The sequence below is a fragment of the Passer domesticus genome, chromosome 1 (assembly GCF_036417665.1).
Source record: "Passer domesticus isolate bPasDom1 chromosome 1, bPasDom1.hap1, whole genome shotgun sequence".
NCBI lineage: Eukaryota > Metazoa > Chordata > Aves > Passeriformes > Passeridae > Passer > Passer domesticus.
Window position 1 is genome coordinate 67,003,316 of NC_087474.1, and position 23,371 is coordinate 67,026,686.

The window sequence follows — 23,371 nt, forward strand, 5'->3', positions numbered from 1 at the left end:
TAACATTAGAAATATTTTTTTATTTTCATTTTTCACCTAATATTGTAGGTGAAAATTCTGTCAGGCAAATTCTGTCCCTGTACTTCTGTATCTCAGAGAGCGGAATAAAGTTGCTCCATGCCGAATCCTTGTTTACAAAGATGTTTGCTATGTGTGCAATACAGTCACATCATTCCCTTTGCTGCCACTGAAGATGTCTGTGCTGAAACCAGAGTTTGACAATAGACATACAAAAAAGAAAAGAATAATCACAATTATTTAGACCATTTTACATTTTCATTGATATATTTCGACATTGTGGAAGAACAGATCTAAGATTTCTTTTAACATTACTTACATTCTTATCACAATACACTTTTTCATATAACAGTTATTAGAGGGAAAAATTGAAAAAATGCATTTAATTGTCTCAATTTTTTATAGAAACCCTGGATTGATTTTACAAAACAGCCTAGGAATTTCCCCTCTATTCAATGGCAGCATATTCCAACCGACGGGAACTCACATAAAGTTTACTGACATATGGTGCCACCTAGCTAGAACATGTTACATGTTATGTATTAGAATTGAACAGGGTGCCATGGACACAGTCGTCTCCCAAATGAACCAAACAGGAAATATCTATCAAACACCTAGAAAGGAATGGTATTTATCTTGGATTAAATAAATAATGATATGTGTTATATAAACTTAAAGAACTAAATCAAGTTTTTCAAATTCCTAGTATTTAAATAGGACCATAAGATTAGAGGCCTTTACTGGTTAGCTCAAAGCTTTTCTGTCTATATGAACTTACCACCTTCAGAGACAAGAGCAAATAAGACATGGCTTAGGGATATTTTTACCCTTCAATTAAGTAAGGAAAGGACAGGCAGATTTCTTCTTAAGGCTTTTTTTCAAACAAACCAGAATAATTTGGAATATGCAACAGTGTACCACTGGTACAAGCACAGGCACATACACCAATAACGAAGAGAAGCAAGAGATTCTGTTTTACCACGAGAATCAGTAAAAATGCACTGTGACAAACAAGTGACTGAAAGACATTACTTCAACCACTTACTTTAAAATTTTACTTTTTTTTTTTACCAGAGACTGCAAACTGAAGAGTCCAATCTTTGTATAAAATTTAGAAGAATGAGATTTCTCAAAGAAACATGAAAACTTTTCTTGTGGCATTTAGTGAGCCTAATCATGTGTCTCAGTACATTCAGCAAACAGCTTACAAGTCAATGTCTGCCACTTTTGAGAAGGCACCACCGCAAAAATATATTTGCTTCTAGGAAGAAGTTTTGTCCTAAAAGCATTTTTTCCCCTGGGGAATGCAGGAAGTAGGCCTAGTGAAGGGATTGTCCAGCACCCATGAAACAGCAGTTGGAGATTGCTGTGTATAACTAACATTGCTTAGGGGCCAGATAGGCTGAATAAATAAGCAAACCTTCCTCAGGCACAAAGTGCTCTCTGGTACAGTAATGAAGCAAACAACATCCAGCCTTTTATACAATCAGCTCATGGAGCTTATAAAGGCTGATCTACAGAATTTCACAGAGTTTGAATGCATTCTGCCTGAAATCCAAGGTGAAGGTATCAAATTACTGCACATTATTTCAGTTTTCAGTAGTAAACACTGCAGTTCAAACAAAAACCAGCACATTCCTCTAGAGGGATTTTAAACATTCTCCTGCGGAATTTTATTCAAGAGCTAAGGCAGGCAATCCAACAGCAAGTGTTTCAATAAAGATTTCCTCACCAACTGTAACTAAAATTTAGAGTCTATTACAGGAATCAATTTATATTTACTGTATGAGAAATCAGACTTACTAGAGATCAAAAGCATATTAGATTTAAAGACACTTTTCAATTGAAATAATTTTGGGAAGCTGCAAACCGACACAAGGCTGTGTGTCCGTGCAAATCCTGGCCAACAACACTGCCTCAGGGCAGCAGATCATCCATGTCACTTCCAAGAACCCACAGTCATGATGCACCAGAATGCAGGAGTAGCATAGGAGCCCAAGCACAGTGCCACACACATTCCTAACAACTCCCAGACAGAAAAACCTTGCCGTGTTCTTTCTTCAGCACTCCCACTTGGAACGAAACTATCTTCCTATTTAGACCTTATCAAGATTTTACTACCAGTTATCTGACTTCCCTTATGGTTCCTAAAAACGAAGGTTACTAAAACCAAAAGGTTTTTTTTGTTTATAGCTACATGTGGCATGATGAAATTGATCTTTCAAAGCAGCACATGAATTCAACCCAAAACTCTTTAGTATTTCAGACTTAGTATAAGGAAGCAAACTTCTCCCTGGCAAGAACAACAGATTTGCTATACATCAAAACTGCTTTTCTATTTTTATTAATATTTACAAAATAAGGTAAATTAATAACATTTGTCTGCTTGCAAATAGCAATAGTACAAAACCCCTCAGTTTCAGTACTGATGTATTATAAAAGTTTTATTTGGGAATTATTGAAAAGCACACCTTATCTAGTATTTTTTTCACCCTATGAGATATACACATGATATTAAAAAATACAAGTATTATCTTTTCTTTGTGTTCCAAGATATAAGAGATCACAAAAACATTAATCTTTTTCAAATCCAGGGTCGAAGTTTAGTAAATTACCATTCTACTGGAATTACCAAGTACTGTTACTCTCAAATTAAATGCTCTCTGCAGTGATTAAAAAAAGATTTTAAAATATGGGGAAATGTTTAAAACAATTTCTACAGATTATTAGCTTTGGAGATGGAAAATACAGTAATGATCCCAGTTCATGCAGTTCTTTGATCTTCCTTGGAGATGTTCAGGTCTTAACCTGAAGAGCAGATAACAGAACAATTATCTACAGAACTAGTTGATAATTGTACTGCATATATTTAATGACTGTTGCCATGATTCTGGGAAAATTATCACTTTTCAGTGTCTACAAAATATCAATTTTTCTAACACATTATTTGCTGCTTTTCAGTCAAGATTCACACACCAGTAAATAACACTCTCCCTTAACAAACACAATGAAAGCAGTTCTTGGTACATTGCTAACAACATGATGCACTAATTAGTTTCGGGTTAGGGTTTGCTTGTTTAATCCTGTATACATGATAATATTATACAGCAATCCTCATAGAAAAGAGGACAAAAATGCAGTTTCTGTCATGGACAAAAACTTTATAAAAACATAATACAATTAAAATACAAAATAAATATAGTACATGTCAGATTAGTTACTAGTAGCATTTGAGGTTTCTGGAGACTGAAGAAATTCATAGGGATCATGAACCATGTCTTGCTGTTCTCCAACACTCAGATGAGAGGGGCTTCCTGTTGAATGTGGGGAAAAAAATATAAACTTTAAAAGTACAGAAAAAAATTGAGATATTTATACATATAAACAGCATGGTTATTTCACATGTTCCTTTTAGACTGTTAAAGTAAGACAGACATCTAAATGATATTTAAACAGGAGATTCTGAAAAAGAAATCACAAGATTCTTAGTAATTTAGACAATTTTTGGAATAGTAATCATTATGCTATTACTGACTTGATTATTCTGAGTTAATTATACAAAATGCAACTGAGTATCATGCATCCAACATCTTCTGCCTTCTCAGAAACGGCACCAAATTAAGCAGTATGTTATGCTATCATCCCATCTTATCACTGACTTTTACAGTTGACAATGAAATGCTGTTGTAGAATCCCACTTGTTATTTGCTGCACACAACTATGCTGAAGTAAAATAATCATTACATACTCCTTAATGTAACTGATGGCATCAAATGCAAGTGCTTATAGGAATGTGCCACTGAATTATCAACTTACTTCACAATTACTTCAATCACATCTAATAAAAAATAGGAAATTACAATTAGTGGTCTTAGTTCTGGAGGTTCAAAGAATGTCTTGTTAGTTATCTCTGCCAGGCATATTTAAAAATTAAAACATGATCAGTCAGCACACTGTTTTATCAGAGTAGCTTCCCACAAAGATTTATATAAATTACAATGTAAGTTTAAATCAATTCCAAATAGAGCACAAGTACTGGAACTTCTGTGACACAGCTAACTTTACCAAGATGATGTTGGTCTCTTTCAGAGGTATTGGAGAGGGAACTCAAATTGGATGATGGCCGGGATCCCACTCTGTCAGCCTGAGCTTCATGAAGGTCCTGAAGCAGTTTAGTTGTTTCATCTAGATGTAGATGGTTATCATCATGATCAAGCTCCTTCTTCACTTTTCCTAAACGCCACCAACCAAAACCCATAATTAGCACATGTACATTGACGCATGAATTACCAAGTCACTATAAAAAAGTTCTGAACTTAATTAACACAAGTATTGTCTATACCCAAATTACCTCAATCTTGCATTTTCCCTCGCACTTCTAAAAAGCAACAGCTGCAGACCTGTGCAGTACTGCAAGATGAAGGACAGTGCCACAAGGAAATGACTGAAACTGAACTGACTGCCAGTATCTAAACAACTGTAAGTTTAATTTGTCTCCCTTAGCTGAGAAATGCCAGATATGGACAGAGTGGCCTGGGATGGAAGGGACCTTAAAGGCCATCTCATTCCAACCCCCCTGCCATGGGCAGAGACACCTTTCACCAGACCAGGTTGCTCAAAGCCCCATGCAACCTGACCTTGAGCACTTCCAGGGATGAGGAACACATAACTGACACAACTGTGTCAGTGTCTCACCACCCTCACAGTAAATAACACATTTAGTTTGTGGCAAAATGGAGTCAGCAAACAGATCATTTAAATATCTAACTCAAAATACTGTTAAAACAGAACATGAAATCTATGGAGGCAAAGATATCCCCATCACAGAAGGTTCTAAGGTTCTGTATCTTCTCCAGCTACACTGATTTTATAGTAAGTAAAATTAAATTGCGAAATTGGAAAGAACTGGATGTATGTGCCAATATATGCTATTGTTTCATATGAAGACCTAAAAAAATTCCCTCAACTTTAAAGAGAAAGATAAATTTCTTCCCTTCTCTTCCTTAAATGTTAATTTTGCAAAAATTATGGTAAGAAGCAATTTCATAAACTCTCTCTGGAAGCCAACTAATCTAGCAGTATGATTATTTACAGAAAGGCCAAAGAAGAAAATATAAGCAGCTTTCAGTGGTGCATGAAATTTACAGTAAGACTGATATGTCTAAACATGATCTATAAAATGGATATTTATTAATTTTTACTGAACTGCAATAAAATTAAAGTGAGACAGCATAATCAAAGCTTACAATTGCTTTTCAAACTGCACCTATGTGAGAAATTTGTAGAAATCTTTTTGCCCTTTAAGCCTTCAATTAGTTTGGTTGTGTTTTATAATAGATGGCTTGGCCTCCTTCACATTCAGAACTAAAAGTACCTTAAAATATAAGCAAGTTGTTTGCTTGGATGACATTTTTGAAGGCATTTGACTAGCTCAGCTGTCTGTAGAAATGGTAACAATACCTGTTGTGGTAATTACAGGATAACTGTCAAAGGCATGTATTTGAAACAGTATCCAAATTCTTTCACACAACTGAAGATAAAGTCTATCCAGTGCCAGAAGTTTCTTCCCACTTTTGTTTTGGGACATTCCAAGTAGCAATATGATCAGGTTTCACATACTTACCTAATTCCCAAGTTATTTTAAAAGACATTATACGAAGCAACATAATTTCTGAGTGAAAGCTTCACACTGATTCTTAAAATTTATATTACTATGAACACAAGAAACACAAGCAAAGCTATCAAAATAGTGGGGTACAAATACTTTGTTTTTTTCAGTTGTACAGGAAAAGTTAGCTTGTATAACACATGGATGTCTCAAAGGAAAAACAGAGCAAGGTTCCATTTATCAGCCCATTACTTTTACCGCAGTCAAATGTATACTTATTACTACTTTTCAAACCGTTTTTTTTAGTCTTAGCAAATCCTGCTGTCATTTTCTCTAAATGGTACAACTAAACCTTAACTGATGTCTTGTATATTTAGCTACTTACCTAACGAACTTAGCATAGAAATATCAAGAGATACATCTGAATATGGCTTCATAGAGAGGAAGTCCAAGTCAGAAGTGTTACTCTCTCCAGCAGATTCTCCAACCTATTAAAATACAAGAAACAGAAAGATTAGCAAGACTGATAAGCTGTGCTGTTAACTTCACAAAGTTTAATGCATAAATTCTCTCAGAAGTGTTATCTCAACATCTGAGACTTGAGCATCCACAACCATCTTGGCTAACCTGAAATTCAGAGACAGCTCAAAAAGTTTCTTGGACAGACTAGTTACATGAAATGGCCAGGGATGTGCACAGTAGTCCAAGTCTTTTATCTCATGATCCAGGACTACTGAAACTCACACTCAACTCATCCACGTCTCATGGTAGAACCCTAGCAGGTGGAAGTAATGCCAGTGTCCCTCATCTTCTCCACATGTGAACATTTGATTTATTGAAATTTTTCATACAGTGTGCCTCCTTCTTCACAGTATCAGCTGGAACTGGTTGCTCTAGTATTTTTCCTATACATCTGGATAATGAAATACAGCCTACACTTTGCAACTCCCTTTCTCTCCACACTCACTACGATATTGTTAATGTAATGGCACAAAGGAAGAAATCAGAATCACTAAGCATCAAAACCTGTTCTAAGGGAAATCTCTGAGGATGCCTGATCCAGCAGGAGAAATGAGACACTCAGGTAAACATACAACCAGATATTATCTTTTAGAAATATGAAAATGCGACCTAGCACTTACATGAAATAACCAATCACCTTCTAAAGAAATCCACACCTTCCCACAAAACATAAGGAATATCTATAGAACTATGATTAATTGTTTTAGCTGCTATAATGTGATCCATATAATTTTTATGTGAATTGCATGGAATGTAGTGCGTATCTTCTGTTGTCACAAATAATATGCAAGATAAAACTAGTACCACTTAAAGAATGATTTGGTTAGTAGCTGTAAAAGCGTAAGATATGCATTATTTACCCATACTTTCTAGTAGACATTTTCAATGGATATGATAAAACTGATTAATAATGAGGTGTTTTTCAATTTTACAGCAGGCTGAACCTCAAATATCGATCAGCAGATCAAGTATCTTTTTCAGATTCCTATGTGATCTTTCTGCCTCTGAGACTTAGTTATGCATGATGAAATAAGATGAAGAACAATAAAGCCACAAATAGAAACACACTGAATATCAGAGAATTCATTTTCAGTACTGCAACCTTATTCCAGATATTATACCTCAGATTGTGCACTGAAACAAAGTAATGTCTCAATACTACTTTTCTGTTTGTGGATTTTTCCCTGTTGTTTCCCTTCCCTACCCTCCAGCCATTTTACCATAATCTGTTTGGAAGAATCCAGACAGGTATTGCGCAACTTGTGTTCTTCTTTTATAAGAACTGGCAGAACCTAAATAACAAAGAAATACTTTAGATCTTAGCATTTCATAGCTTATATGTTGTGGTGTGATGTCATGACTTGCCTCAGTTACCCCGGTCTTTCCCCAAGGGCGTCAATCACCTCTCCTTTCCCCGTCCCTGACCTCTGCCAAATACTGTCCATCAACCCAGAAATTCCAGAAGGGTGTCAAGTGATTGGCAGATTCAGTGCCCCACCCTGGGGGGCCATTGGCCCATCCAGGTGTCCTCCTCACCTGAGACTCCCTTCTCCCATACTGGCTTGGTGGTCCTTGTGTTCCCGTCCTCCCCAGGGTAAAAGGACGGGACACCACGCAGTTGATAGTCCTGGTGGAGCTGTTGCTACATCCAGGAGCCATGCGGCCCAGAATAAAAACTCTGGATTAAAACCCTCCATCAGAACTGACTCCTTCCTTCACCATTCGCCTTAAAGCTTCTCCATCAGGGAAACCTGGGGAACGAACCCTCTGAGAGAGGAGGTTCTATCCCACCACCACCAGAGCTCGGGCATGCCCGACTAGTCCCAATGTGCCCAACTGCAACTCATAGCTAGCCAGAGTATCTCTGGGGTGAAAGCACAACCGTTGCTATTTGGCTCAGCAGCAGAGGCCAGACAAGCCAAGGCACATCCCATTCAGTAATATTGGTAAAAAACAATACTTATATTTACTAAGGACGTTCCCTGAGAATGTTTGTGTAATTTACTGGTTTTCTACAATGAGGTTCTGGGCCATCATAGAAAACTGCCACATCCTGTGATGTTTGAGTAGAACCTTCACAAAAAACTAAAGACCAGTTCTTCTCTAGGGCAATCATATACAGACATGCCAACAATTTGTAACTAACCAGGACAGCCACTCCAGGAATAATCTATAGCCTCTCCTTTCTCGTATACTCCACTTATCAATCTTTTCTGCATTACCATACAGAACAGAGGCACATTAAATAAAATAAAGAACTGGAATGTTGCAGGCTCAGAGAACGTAACTTTCTCTACTTTAAATGACAAAACACTTTTCCCTGTTAAAAACCCCAAACAAACAGAGTATTAGCATAACATACTTTAACTTCATCCAGTGGTTTTACTGGGATGTTTCGCCTCTGGAATGAAAGAATACCAACAATTGCTTATATTGAACACATGAGAAAGACATCTTTCTTAAGGTATATTCAAACAACACAAAAGGAGGCTAGAGGCAGCTAACTTTTTCCCATATCTGTAACATAATTACAATGCAACAGTTGCCATTCTTAAATATTTTAATATTATGCATTTTAACTAATCTTTGAGTTCCCTTATACTATTTCTTCTGCTCATAAACTTTATATTCAAATGCAGTATGTTCGTCATTACTTCAGTAACTTCTGATCACAAATCCTTCGAGGTTGTACTTCCAGAGATGCTAATTCTTACTCAAATGCAGCAGTACAAAATGCTTAAGCATAGAACACTATGTATATGATCACTGAAACACATGTAATTGTGTAAAAGCAGTGTATATCCATATATGTCACAATAAACAGCATTTTCAAGTGCAAATAGCCATTGACCATTTGGAAGGTCCTCAGAAATTCTCACCTGGAACGACATTCATAGAAAAACATGGTAAAAGGAAAAGGCGCATTTTATTTTAATGCTAAGTTGACTATGATGCATACACACATTTCTATATGAAGAAGAGTATTCAAAATATTGGGTTTTAACTTTTTGAACTAATCCTTTACATTTCTTCCTGTTATATGTACCATCTTTTTCTGTAGGGAAAAAACACCCAGAAAATACTAAAGGACCGTCAGTGTTTTTCACTCCATTGTCTCCTTATTTCCTAACACCACCCACCCTACTCCACTTCTAAGTCTGCAAAGATGTAGCATAATCTCATTTCCACCATGTCAGTAAGCCTAAGTACTTTCCATCTTCCCACCCTGCCTCCCTTTCTTTATTCTTCAGTCTTTCAGAGTGTTAGCATTTTAAAGAGCAGACAATTATTTCAACCTAAGACTGCATTCAATGTGAAGATAACATGAAATTTATCTTCAGAAAATTTGCAATTTTTTTTAGCTTATTTTGTCTTGGGAATGCAAACATTCTCACTAGACCCATAGACGTTTCTGAGAAAACTCTCTTCTCCAATCTTAGTATGTGTCTCTTCCGGAAAGTGCTTTTGGAAATAAGTAGACACACTACATGAATGAATGTTAAAATTTAGCAGTGGGGGGTAACAGACACCTGGTAGAGTGGTAATTACTCTATTTTTAAACTTTACTTCCATATTCCAAATAACTAATCCTTCCATGAGAAATATATTTTGCTTTTCAATTAAGAAAAAACCCAAAACTTTAACAAAAGGAGTGCAATATAACTCAGAAGTCTGTATGTAAGTCATAACATTGAGTGACAAGGCTGCCTAAACTCCATCCCGTTGGTTGGACCCTGCTATGCTGCATCTCTTGTCTTCTCCTTTCTACAGTCACATAGTGAACCACATTGAAGAACTGACCTAGCCAAAGAAAAGGATTCCTCCTTCATTGATTAATTCAATCTCTAATTTGGTTTATGGTTGCTTGAACAGCTAGGCTTAAACTGGCAGTGGAAAACAAAGCATCTCACAGTACTAAAAAGCCAATAGGTTCATTCTTTCTCTGATGAATTTGTGACACTTCAGTGCACCCAGGACACACCTGCTTTAGCTGATAAATAGTTTTGGAATGGTCACCACTAGTGATCTGGTCCAGAAGATCATCAACTATTTTCTTGCTGTAACTTCCAGCATCCTTCACAAATTCTTGTAAGCTAACAGGAATGGAGATAAGCATTACAGAAAGCATTTACTCTCATAAAAACTACTTCAACTTAAAATGTTTTCCCAAACATACCAAGTTACACTGACATTTTCTTTTTCCTTTAACTCTTTATTGCTTTCAGGAAAGCAATTAAGGTCACCAGGATATAGAGCTTTTTCTTTTACTTCAGTAGTAAAGTAGATTTACAATTTATTTTTCACAAGTACCAGCAAATTCCGTCTTGAACTATCATTGATGGTAGGGTAGTGGGTTAAGAAACAAAACACAAAAGATAAAAAGCTTGAGATTATTTCTTTCCCTCAAAGATCAACAATTTAATGATAAATGGCATTTTTCTTTTCAAGTAGTGTTAACCCTTTTGAAACCCTCTGAAAAACATCATGGTTTTAAAGCCACTGAAATATATTACTTTCCTTTTAAAATTTACTGCTGGGTAACACTAAATGTATGGCAACCTATAATATACTATAGTGGAAGACCCTAATAACAAGATCCATAACAACCCTGCAATAAAATAGAATAGCTTAAAAGGTCAAATGGGAAAACCCCCTAAAACTTTCCCCACATCCAAAAATCCAAAAGCAAACAACCAAAAAAAAAACAAACCAAGAAGGATAAAAACTAGCTTCAAATTTTATAGTGATTTATTTAAAAAATAAGTTTTAGAAAAAAATCAGGATTTGGAGGCTCTTAGTTGAGATCTAGCTTAAATTGCTTTGCAAAAAATTGCTATGAGAAGTTAACCTTCCTAATAAGGAAGAACTTTACCTTAAGGCACACTGGATCCCAGTTTCGTCACCATATGCTGAGTATAGGAGCTCCATCTCATCTGGTTTTAAATCATGAAATATAGAGTTGTTTTGCAAGGAAGGTGCTGTATTGGCACTGGTAAGAAAGGTTACTACACAGATAAAAGACACAACAAATGATTAGTACAAGTGTCAAAGATCACTTGGAAAAAAAAAAGTTTGTATTTTCTGAAACAGATACAGAAAGTGCCATGTCTTTTTTCCTTCAACTGAAAGCAAGAGCAGTGTCTCAAGGACACTTCCAGACTCTAGAATCAGCACTATTTAAACCATATAAACAAACATACTACTGAAAAATCAAGAATTAAGCTATCCACCCCACTCTGAGAAGAAAAAGGTTCACGGTCACATTCCCTTTTATATTTCTACATTTTGTGTGCATGTTAGTTGCCAGTCAGTTTCTGGACAGCAGATTAGAAACTATAAAAAACTGTCAATAATACCAGAAAAAAAATCCACAGTCTGCAAAATCTTTGTCATATGTTGCAAAATGCAAATGACTGGAAGTTATTTTTCAACCATAAGTGCAATTACTATGGAAAAACTATTCCCTCAGAGGAAATGGACTACCATTATTGGAAATCTTCTAGTGTGGCTATAACACTAAGGTAAAATATTAAGACATAAACTACTAATTAAATTAGGTTTAATAAGAAAAATATTCCATTTAATATAAGCTGCATTCTGTTGTTAATGGAATTATTATATTATACAAGTAACCAAGTGAACTTTCATAGTATAAACAGGTATAAACTGGAATTATTTTATATCAAGCAATTGCTTGAACATTTAATAAACACAAAGTTAAAACATAGTCTTTGGTAATTACCTTTATTTCTTCGTTCATCTTTGAAGCCCAGAGTAGTGAAGCCAGGTAATAATTTGCTTGACAGTGAACTCAGATCCACTGGGTGAGTTTCTTCCTCTAATAATTTTATTTAAAAGAAGGCTTAGAAAAGCATTTCATGTTTACAATTTATGACAAATAATTAGAATTTGCTATTTTAGAGCTGTTATTAACATAAAGACTAAATGTTTTTTAAACTACACATTAAGGGTAGGTACCGTAATTCAGGTTCTCCATTTAAATTTCAACCACAAGTTATAAATATGCTTCCATGTCATATTCACAAGATCTATGTCTTACTTAAGGTATTTCACTTTAAAAGAATACAGCAGAATCGGTAATTATTTTAGTAGCTGATTCACAAACCTTCCAGATGTTACTGAAGTGACAGAAGCAGTCTCTTGCACTCTCTCTTATGTTCACTAAGTAGTTGTTTGTTTACAGAAATCCATTACCATCACTCTTTAAATTTTCAGTGGCATAATTTCAGAGGCATTAAATAATTTTTTTTTTAGAAATAGGTTATAGGCATGATAGCAGCCAAAATGCTGGAATTTCATTCCAGAAAAATTTCAGAGGCATTAAATAATTTTTTTTTTAGAAATAGGTTATAGGCATGATAGCAGCCAAAATGCTGGAATTTCATTCCAGAAAAATTTACTACCAGATGAAAAAGAATTTAACAGGCTTGTGTCTCTTAATGTGATTAATGTCAAAAGCATTCATATATTCATCAGTGAAACAAGAGGAAAGCTGTGAAAAAACATAGTTGCAGAGAAGGAAGTGCTAAGTCAACATGACATCCAAAAAACTATGGCATTTCATTAATTACAATTTTTCAATACTTCTGCATCTTGAGCTTGAAATTAAAGCAAAGGGAAAGCATAAAACAATATAAATAACATAATAGTAACAGAACAAAAAAAAAGAGAAAATATCAAGGAACTAAAGTAAAAAAATTGAACAAAATCTCACAAACTTAAAACTGAAATTTAGCTAATGACTGAAATTAGGTAATAAAGAGGTAAAAGATTATTCTAAATTTGCATCTGTGCATTACACATTTACACAGAATTGCAGCACCTTCATTCACCTTTTGTCATTAGGTATTAATACTACAGTGTACTTGCAGTAAAAGCTTGTCTTCCAAGCTCTTTATAAAAGTTGTAGCAATGTGTAAGTGCTTCTAAGGAGATATTATTTTATCTTCTCACTATTGGTATCAGTAAAACAAAGCATCTGAAGAGCGAAAAGAAGGCAAACAGAAATACCTTTGGGGTGTTTGGAAAAATGGTTTGGGAAATAATCAATGAAAATAATAAAAATTTTTGAAAAAATAAAAACATTTTTAAAACTCATATATACTACATTGGATCTGTATCTACAGTAAAGACTTCAAAATCTGTTAGAACATTCAAGACAAGAAAGGCTTGCTTGAAAAAGTATGGCTTTTACCTTCTGCTTCTGGATCAGATGAATTTACTACACTAAATAATAAAGTTCCATCTCCATTTTTTTTCAGATAACCAATCTGTGAACAGAACCAGAGAGATACAGGAGGAATCATTCAAAACTGTTCACACTCAAAGAAGGAGCTGCTCATTTACAGAGAAAACTATAAAAAGCATTTTTAGCTGTATTGCACTGCACTTTGATATTCCCTTTTTCATACAGAGAACCTTGGGTCACAATGATTTAACACCACTTAGCAAGAGTTTCAGAACAGAAGACTTAGAAGAAGTTAATACATCATATATATAATGCCCTATTCATCTTTCTAAGTGAGATCTAAAGTTTTCACCCAAGACAAACCCAATTCCATTGTCATTAGCACGGAACCAGCCTTTCTGACTGCAAAGTCCAGAACACACGTTCTTTTTAGAAGCAGTTATCCACAAAGTCACTGCTTATTTTCAAATGTAGATTGAACTGCTTGTTTTCATGTCTCACCCACAACTTTCTCAAATTAGAAATACTTTTATTAACACACTACCAAATTCTTCAAGAGGAAGAAGTGCTGTGACAGACCTACTGAAGCAGACACGCACAATGCTAAAGACAGATGTGAAAGACAACAGAGCACACCAGGGTCTAAAAAGTTAGAGCCAGATCTGATGAAACAAGCAAAGCTAATGTCAGAAACCAACTACACATGAATTGAGAAAAAAGCATTGTAACCTCTCAATATAAAGGGAAAATAAAATCTGTTGTCTCCCTACAAAAATATTAGTAAATACTTCTGAGGAAATGAACAACAAATCTCTCAAATTTTGTTTTATATCCCCCTCCATCTGAAAAAGTTTAAAACTCTCCGTACAGGAGGCCAAAGCTCATATTGGCATACAATAAAAACAGAGGTGCTGGAAAGAAACTGAACAAGAACAATATCTTCAAGCGATGGCAGAAGTTAGCAATGGCTGAATTCCAAGAACATGCCAGTGTTACCTAGATTCAGTGGGACATGCAGTGGGGCTGTCAAGCTGACTTAACAGCCTTAGCAACTAAGAGCTGCACACCTTGACAAACTTCCTTGAACAGTGCAAAACTGACTGCATCAGACAATAGTATTGCTTTGAAGAGATCTAAAAAGCCACTCTTACTTTGGAGGTTTCAAATAGACTTCAATTCTAGCAAGTCTTCTCATTATCCAAAGAAACAGAAATACATTGAAACTAAGCCTTCACCCACTACTCTATGCAGTATTATTTCATAATCCAGTTGAGCCTAAACTGACTGCATAATCAGGGCCACTGCCCAAGAAATGGACATTTAAGTTTGAAGACACAACACCACTTTTACTTCAAAGTAAAGTTTCTTCTGCAATAATTTTAAAGTGGTGGAAAATGCAGGATGTGGACACATCCTGATTCTCCTCTCGACTGCAGTGACCACCAGAGTGAAAGATGAGAAATGGGAGAAAAGGTGGGGATAAGACTCCATAAAATTCAAGGGACAGAGAGTAAATGTATCTCAGTACAGATCTGTAGCGAATGCCTGGGGCATTCACTCCAATCCTAGCACAAGGAAATTAAGGAATCCACCACTATCATCACAGAGCTGAAAAACCCACAGCTAAAAAAATTGATCCTCCAGAGAGAACTGCACCAACAGCATCACCGAGCTTGTCCTTGGAAGAGCACAAAACCCAAATACATGGAATAACATCAGCATCACATTCAGAACTGTAAAACTTGCTATCTAAACCTAGTCAATAAAAGATCTGTATATTTAGTACTCATGCTACAGTTGACAGCAACTACTTGTAAATAGAAAACTAGAAGTTTACAGACTCTCCTCATTAAAAACAGTAATTTAACACTAAAAATGTTAATTCCTGGGGGGGGGAAGGGAGGGGAGAGAAAGGGATATCCTAATAGCCCTTCAACCTGTGCCATAGTTTGCTTTTTCTGAGGTTGCAACAATAAGAGAAGTATGATGTTATTTTAATTGTTTTCAATGCTAAGGGCTGCAATTCAAGAAGGAACACCATTTCATTGTTTCCTGCAAGTGAATTTCCAAAGACAGAACCTGAGATCCACTTAGGACCCCCTACAGTGGCTTTCAGTGGCAACTAAAGATACACAAGAGCAGTATCAGTATGCCACACAGAACATATATCTCAGATGCTCTAGTCCCAGGCAGCCTAGCAGTTAAAGCCTGTTTCCTAACATGAAACAAAGCATTCAACAGTCAGGCACAAACTGGACCTGCAAACTGCCACGTGCAGCAGACCTTGCTGTTGGGTAGATATCGATTAATCCTATCCCGAGCTTCGTCTGCTGCATGTTCCACTAGTGCCAGGACATGTTCTTCAGCAGTGCTGTCTGTCAGGCTGCATGCATTCCCCTCAGGTTCAAAAATGCAGCTAAAAAAGAGAAGAAGAGGAGCTGTAGCAATTAAAAGCTAAAACAAAGGGCTGAATTCTGGCTTTGCATAATAGAACAATCAGTCCCACTCTTCTCCCAGTGTCAGTCTATTTCAGCATTTAAGTAGAATTATAATCACTATAATCATATAATCGTTATAATCATATTATGAAGTTTTGCAGCAGAAGCTGTGAACTACCAAACTACTAACTTCAAAAATTTAATTGTTTCTGTATCCTGATGAAAATTAAGTATAAAATGAAGCACGAAACAGAGATTGGGAGTAAAGCTGGCATTAATACAAGGTGAATGATGTATGCATCCTTAGTCTGCCACATGCACATATACGCTGTTTTCAAAAATTAAAAACAGGAAGATGCAGAAAATAAATTATGTAATGAGAGACAGAAACTGGTGCTTATCAGAGAAAAAACCCAAGAGCCTGCATTTATGATGATGATGTCATATAGCTGCTTGCAGAAGTAGGACACAACTCCCAGTCTAAAAGGGAGTCCTTTAATTTCTATGTTTTTAGTATTGGCAATTAGCATTCCTAATCTGTATCAATCACAAAACTGCTAGCAACTGAAATTACAGAATTTGACATTTCTCTTTCAGTAGATCTGTTTTCATTAGAGCTCCAAACCAATAAAATCGTAGCATATAAGCATACCCAAGGATGGAACAGGACATAGCTATCACATAAAATCAGAAAAAGGTAATACCATAAAGAGAAGTGTGAAGATATCATAGAATATGGCAGTCTTCATTATATTTTATACATAAAATAAATGTTGTACATTGAAGTATTTCAGGGCATTATATGGACATTAGACACTAGGGCCAAACACCTTAGGTACTGGGTAGAGCATCTCCTCACACCAAATCCATTTCTCTCTCCTGGGTTATCTTCTTCCATTTGCTTAGCTAAGAATTTCTCTCTGTATAGAGATTCAGATCCGATACACAAGTAAGTTTTGCTATTAAAGACAATAAAAACATCACAGGATCATACTATTATGAGACAAACGTGTTATACTATTTTGTTTCATTGAAACTTTAAGAAAGGGTGTACACAGCAGTAAACTCCTCAACAACTGGCACTTTCTATCATACCCTACAGAATACTTAAAGGACAAGAATTTTGAAAGAATGTTCAGAGGATTCAGAACATCCTAAAAAAATTTTCAAAAACTATTTAAACATTAGGATATTCAAGTGATCAAGTCACTTTTTCCTCTATATAGAGGTCTAAGCTGCCTTAACACTTTGTAAACCCTGACTTCAACTCCTTCTCTGCTTGTAACCATGGTTTTGCCTTCATATTTGTAACCAAATATGAAGGCAAAAATATCTGCTATTAGATTTGATTTTCCCCTCTAAGGGTCTTATTGTCCAGCAAAAAATACAGTATCAATCCTACAGATGCAAAAATACAAGTATTTAAAAGTTCATGTCACTTAGAAAACAACTAATTTCAACTACTAAAATTACATAGATATTGAGAAGAACAGAAAAGTAGATTTATACTACATCCAATTGCTGATAAACTGGTACCAGGATAAAATTAAAGGTCATAATTTTTAACTGTGATCTGTATGTTAGATGTAGATGGCAGTCTCAATTTCTTGTTCTGTGACAAAGAACAAAGTTACTCCTGTGGCAGAGTTCATGCAAGAATTAATGCTGGACACCACACAAACCAAATTATTGTGTCTTCTATTGTGTTCTATAGGAACAATAAAAAACGAAAGCACCTCCCTTTCAAGACTTGTTTACAAAAAGGTGCTTTCAGTTGATTTCTATCCACAATCCACTAAACAAAGGACAAATTATACCTTCTCAATTCTCTATGATACAGGAAGAGATTAGTTTCTCTGTGTTATCATTAGAATAGCTTCCTCCACAGATAAATACGGTTTAAAATTATTTATGAAGATACATGCTGCAGTCTTCTATTTCCAAAAAACCCCTAAATTAGAATACTACTTCTTCCGTCAGCAATAAGGATTACAAAAATGCTGGAAGTGTAAAAAATCAGAAGTGGCTGATAAGAACTCTAAAGCTCACTTTTAAAAAAACATGAAACAACGTATATTTCACTTTTTTTACTTTGAAGATTTAAAAAGAAACCTGCAGAACATATCTACATGATCAGACTATTTACAATATGACTAGTGATGCTCTGTTGCAATATTTTTTCCCATAAAATTCCAGCTGATGTAATGCTTTACAATTTAAATTCACAGTCTATCTTTGGATGCCTATGCAAGAACACTGGATAATATAAGTTGCTTGTATATCGTGGTTCCTGCTAAAATCTCATAAAATAAATTGACTAAATTCAGATTTAAAGAAAAATTATTAACATTAGATTTTAGTTATAAAAATGTGAATTTGTGACATGGGGGTACCTATTAGCTGGAAGATTACTATTGCACTAGCAATATCTTTTACCAAGAAGCTTAATCAGATTTCACTGGGGAGATGTTATCACCTGCTCCAGAAATAATCTCCTGTAATAATCTCCACAACCTGCCAGACAAGTTAAAGTTAAATAAAATCACTCACTGATCTGGGGCCATTTTGCCCTCCTGGGAAGAACCTCTTACATTTTGATGAGACTTCTTTAGGAAAGGAAAAAAAGGGACAAAATGCAAAAGGTATTTGTAGCTGTATCCAAAATAACATTTTAAACCATCATGAGAAGAAACCACTCATTATTTAATACAGATATAATAAAGAATGAAAATATCTCTACAGATATTAATTTTAAGCATTTGAAAGAATATGCAGTCGTCTTTTGAATTGTTTGCTTCAAATTAGGAATCACTGGGTTATTAAGCAAGTTCTACAAAAAAACCAAATAAAATACAATAAAATTGCCCATTTATGCTATGGACCTCAAGGAAAAATGCTGAGTTTTTTTCCTCAGCTCTTTCCTGCTGCGCAGTACTACAAACGCCGCAACAAACGAGTAAGCATGCCCATTAAAACCTTTACCTAATGACTTCTTTATTTTGCTTTTTGGATTTCTTGGTAGTCTCTGCTTGTACAGGAACAACTTCAGGAACAGGTTCTTCAACTGCTGTGTCTTCATCACCCAAAAGAGCTGCCTGCTGAGAAAAATCCATGTCCTGCATAAACGACATGCTGCGCTTCAAAGCTAACAGCCGTTCCTAGAATCAGAAAGGACAGAGCGGCAGGGACTTAACCTTTCCCTCATAGCCAAGATGCTATGATAATGGGATGGGATGGGATGGGAATGGCCATGGCCTTATTTTGTTCTTAATGTCTTGTTTCCAATGGCGATGCAACATGATTTGGTCATGGTAGCATGGCATCAGAATTTCTGCAGCCCAACTATCAAGAGAGAAACAAACAAACAAACAAACAAACTGCATATGCAAAACCAACTATTTTACACAAAACTTACCATCGCTGTAACACATGTGCACACACACACGTACACACACAGAGCAACTCACAAAAAACTTTAATTTGACAAGCCAACAACTGTATCTGAATAAAAAGTATTTGTGACACCTCTGAAAACTCCCCGACATCTAACACCTTCAAAAAAGTAGTGTTTTCTTGTTTACACAGAAATAAAACTTAAATGAGATCTTGCTTCCAAAGTTTCAGCCAGAAGTAGGATTTTTCAGTAGAGTCCAATATATGTGAATTCTAACTGCTTCCACTGAAAGAAGCTCTTACACACTTCAGTAGTGCAGGTAAGGTGGAGAAACAAGTAGATATTACTCGGTTATAACAAAAATGCCATCAAGCCCTTATATACAGCAGCACTAACTGCGCTGCTGTAATTCATCACAGATGGATGAAACAACATTTACCATTGTTATTTTGTTCCTTTTAAGTATGGTAACATAAAAACCCCCAAGGTTTCTGCTTTTTGTTTTTAATAGGTCTCTTACTTTGCTCATCATCTTAAAGCCTGTGTGCAGTATCTTCTTGGCTAGCTTGTAGTAAACAGTATCTGGTCTGTTGTAAGTCATTGCATTATCACACATCAGTTTAAAATCGGCCTGTAAAATACAAAACAAAGGAACTGTAAGCATTTCAGGTCCTTGGTCAAATGACTGGAAGATACCACTCCCTCTTGGCATCTCTTTGAAAAACACAGTAATATTCTAGGAGCAGGCTCATGAACAGAAGCCAAAAACAGAATTGCAAAGGTTTGAGCCTCTCCCAAGATGCTCAGTTTCCTTTGGAACTGGCTTTTGGTTATAAAAAACACTCTCTTTCCTGAATGCCAAACGTAACATCTTCTTCTTAACCAAGTGGACCAACTGGACTAAGTGGACCAAACACTGGATCGAGCTACCAAGGTGACTTTTTACAGCATTGCAAGCCCTCTGCCTCCAATCACCAAGACCATTGCAAAGACAGAAATTGAGGTGACATGGATGAGCAAACTATGGGCCAGAAAGCAGACAAAGATGTGTATGTAAGCTGCACTTCCAGTGATGACCTTTCAAGTGCTGTAGAAACAGCCAGTCTTCTGCTTGCCCAACTTTGAAGCAGACCCTTTTTTTTCTGAAGCAAAACGAAGGAGTGTTCTGCAGAAACTGTTCCTCTTTTAAATTCAGGACAGAGTTCTTTCAGACTCTACTCTTAGATTATTCATTGTCTTGTGACTAGCCTCAGCTAGTTATATCAGACAGGTAACCTTTTGAGCAGACTCTGTTTCAGAGGTTAAAAACCTACAAACTTCATTTCTGTATTAAGGTTATGGCTCTGTAGCTCTGTGTAATTAGGTACCCTCACGTATCTGGAAAGGAAGTCCAATTCCTTTTTCGCCCTAACATGGACAGACTTTAAGCAAACTTTTATCACTCTTCCAACTACCAGGAGAAGCTAAGTCCTTGAGGAAATAAGAATGTCAGTCTAAAAATACTGCAACTTTTTTTAGGTTTCTATCCCACCAGTTTCAATACTGCAACCTTGCCTGTTACTTAACAGTGACAGAGCTTCCACCCAAACTTCACTTTTAAGCTACTGAATAAGACAATAGAGCAAGACAGAATTTAGATACCTGAAGGCATTGCTGATGGCAATGAATCCTTTCTCACTATTTCCTAGAAATTTCTATGGCATATTTAACAAAACAGAGTAATATCCTTTGTCAAAGCATCTGTAAAAAATGTAAACCATTCTTTGCTCACCTTGCTGGACCTTTCAAAAAAAGAGATTAACCCTGAGAAACAAGCCAATGCTCTCTTGCTGAGGCTACTGTCACATCAACATCAGTCTAGGAAAAAGCAATTCCAAAAGCTGCTAATAATTCATGACCTTTACAAATCAGTTAAGGAAAACTCTTCTCCTTCAGGAGCTAGCAATACTATGAAAACATTTCTTACTGCACTGTCTGTAAAACCACAATATATCTAATAAATTATTACAGCAATAACAATATGATTAATAACTAAGTTAAGCTGCAAATAAACTTGCCAAGTAAGTTTCTGCCACAAGACAATTTCAAATGAAGTTATATGAAAATCAGAATAATTAAAGATAAAAAATATGTAATTGCTATTTATTCACATACAAGATGCTCCAGTATATGCAAAGGTTTCTTGTAGACAGGTCCAAACTACATTTAAATCAATGTAACAAGGTCTAGATTAAAAAAAGGACCAAAAAAATAGAGCTCAGTGGCTTAAGTCTTTGTGATAATCTTACTTCTGTCAAAGTTTAGCAGCATAAATTCCACAGAACTTTAGAAGATCTTCTTGGTTTCCACAGTAATTTGTAGAAGACTGTAGTAGAATCTGACAGATTATTTATAACACACTGAATATACAAAAGTGCTCAGTTCTGAAAAAAATGAGCATTAGTTAATGTAACAAAGGTTTCTACAGTTAAAAAGAATCTTCAGTTTCTTACTAGTCGTGAAATATCTAAATCTTTATTAATTCACCTTGAATTCAGTGACTGATTTGTATTCATTTGCTGCAATTTTTTCCTTCATCGTACCAAAATCCATAGGGTGTTTTATTATCATGGAATATCCAGGAGCAATGGCATCCGTGACTGGAAAAGCAAAAAACCCATGAGGATCTTTCCTAAAAATAAAAATAATAAATTTAGATTTACAGCAGCAAACACAATGATCCTTGCTTTTGCATCACATTAATAACACAATAGTACTACTAAAAAAACAAAACCCACTGAAAACATTCTCATAAAACAGATACACGTTTGAAAAATTTCCTGGTAAAGGAAAGCATTGTGATTTCACATACGTAGACTTATTTCAAAAAGAAATTATTGAAAATTTCCATTAAAAATGTCCTTCAATTCAATTCAATGAACAAATGATCAATTCAAGCTAGTTCTTGTATTTCTTAATTAATTCTTGTATGTGTCTCTACACTTCAGCTTGGTCTTTTGGCTTCTTTGAGGAAAAAAAGCTCAATCCTTCTTGTTCCTAAAGTCCTCTAAAATAAATACAATGCTTAATTTTTTAAATTAGTTCCAGATTCAGCTTATTGCTATGAAATAAAAAAGGAATGTTTTTTTTAAACATGAGGTGCAGGTTTAAGAAAACAATAAAATAAAAAGGCTCTCCCGATTTGGAAGATTAACAAGTAACCAGGTCTAAATTTGCTTTGTATCTGACAGTGGACACTGAATAAAACAAAATTTAACTAAAACGGTCCAATCTTTTAAAGTAATGTAGAGTTATAACTGGCTTTTAATCCCTAAACTAAGTCATTAATATTTAATAAATTTATAATGGTAATGTATAATTTGCCCAAAACACTTATTTCCCTGCCCAATGCTAGAATTGCAAACTTGGTAATAATTATCCTCAACTTATCTTTAAAAACAAGCAGGTTTGACGTGGTTGCAAAGGTTAACAAATATCTTACAGTCAGTCACCAGGCACTACTTTCAAACAGAAAACCAGCATAAGAAGTTGCCAAGTAACACATATAAATATGCACCAGACACTGCCAACACTGAAGCTGAAGATACAAAAACATTTACTACCTTTGAAGCTGGCGAAGGAAGTGTTCCAGTAATTGCTGGATTGGTGTGCTCTCATTTTCAGCTGCATTTTGAGATGAAAACCCAGGTAAGTGCAATGAAACCACACATGCATATATTTTTTTTGTTTAAAAATATAAGTACCACAGGAAATCTTACTACAAGTACAGCTTGTACTGATCTGATGCCAAATGTATGAACATGGATTTCAAAGCAGAAACACACCAGATACCTAAGCACACAGTACCTATTTCTTCTTCCATTAGTTTTTGAGCTGTTTTCTTACCATGTTAAAACCTAGTCTCTGTTAAGTCAGATGTAGTGCTAAGTTTAGCAGCTCTCAGAATATGCATTAATAAGATTAAAATAATTACATTATATATTTCTGCAGAGAAAGTGAAACTTGGTTGCTCCAATACTGCAGTTGGGAAATCTGTATTCCTACAACATATTCACTGTGCGATTTTCATGGTTTCTTCACCATAAACCCCCTGCAATTCTATAAGCCTTTCAATCACAGAGTGACAAACAGATGCAGATTTACTGGCAGGAGAGGTAACAATTACAATTTCACTTCCTGTA

At 35.5% G+C, this 23,371-nt stretch overlaps 1 protein-coding gene across 8 annotated transcripts in view; it reads right to left on the reverse strand.

The window, feature by feature from the left end:
• Positions 1 to 23,371, reverse strand: part of BRD9 (bromodomain containing 9) — a 27,573-nt gene continuing 4,202 nt past the window's right edge. For 2 of the 8 annotated variants that reach the window (XM_064421891.1, XM_064421911.1), the window contains exons 4-18: positions 22,793 to 22,853; positions 21,717 to 21,861; positions 19,711 to 19,821; positions 18,779 to 18,954; positions 16,627 to 16,716; positions 15,642 to 15,774; positions 13,365 to 13,440; positions 11,892 to 11,987; positions 11,022 to 11,154; positions 10,131 to 10,242; positions 8,511 to 8,549; positions 7,369 to 7,440; positions 6,012 to 6,114; positions 4,084 to 4,251; positions 1 to 3,332 (exon numbers count right to left, since the gene is read on the reverse strand). In XM_064421891.1, the coding sequence (XP_064277961.1) occupies positions 3,232 to 3,332; positions 4,084 to 4,251; positions 6,012 to 6,114; positions 7,369 to 7,440; positions 8,511 to 8,549; positions 10,131 to 10,242; positions 11,022 to 11,154; positions 11,892 to 11,987; positions 13,365 to 13,440; positions 15,642 to 15,774; positions 16,627 to 16,716; positions 18,779 to 18,954; positions 19,711 to 19,821; positions 21,717 to 21,861; positions 22,793 to 22,853 (1,616 nt within the window). In that variant the 3' untranslated portion in view covers positions 1 to 3,231. The remainder of the gene's footprint in view (positions 3,333 to 4,083; positions 4,252 to 6,011; positions 6,115 to 7,368; positions 7,441 to 8,510; positions 8,550 to 10,130; positions 10,243 to 11,021; positions 11,155 to 11,891; positions 11,988 to 13,364; positions 13,441 to 15,641; positions 15,775 to 16,626; positions 16,717 to 18,778; positions 18,955 to 19,710; positions 19,822 to 21,716; positions 21,862 to 22,792; positions 22,854 to 23,371) is intronic. The other 6 variants (XM_064421900.1, XM_064421922.1, XM_064421915.1 and 3 more) reach the window with 6 other exon arrangements.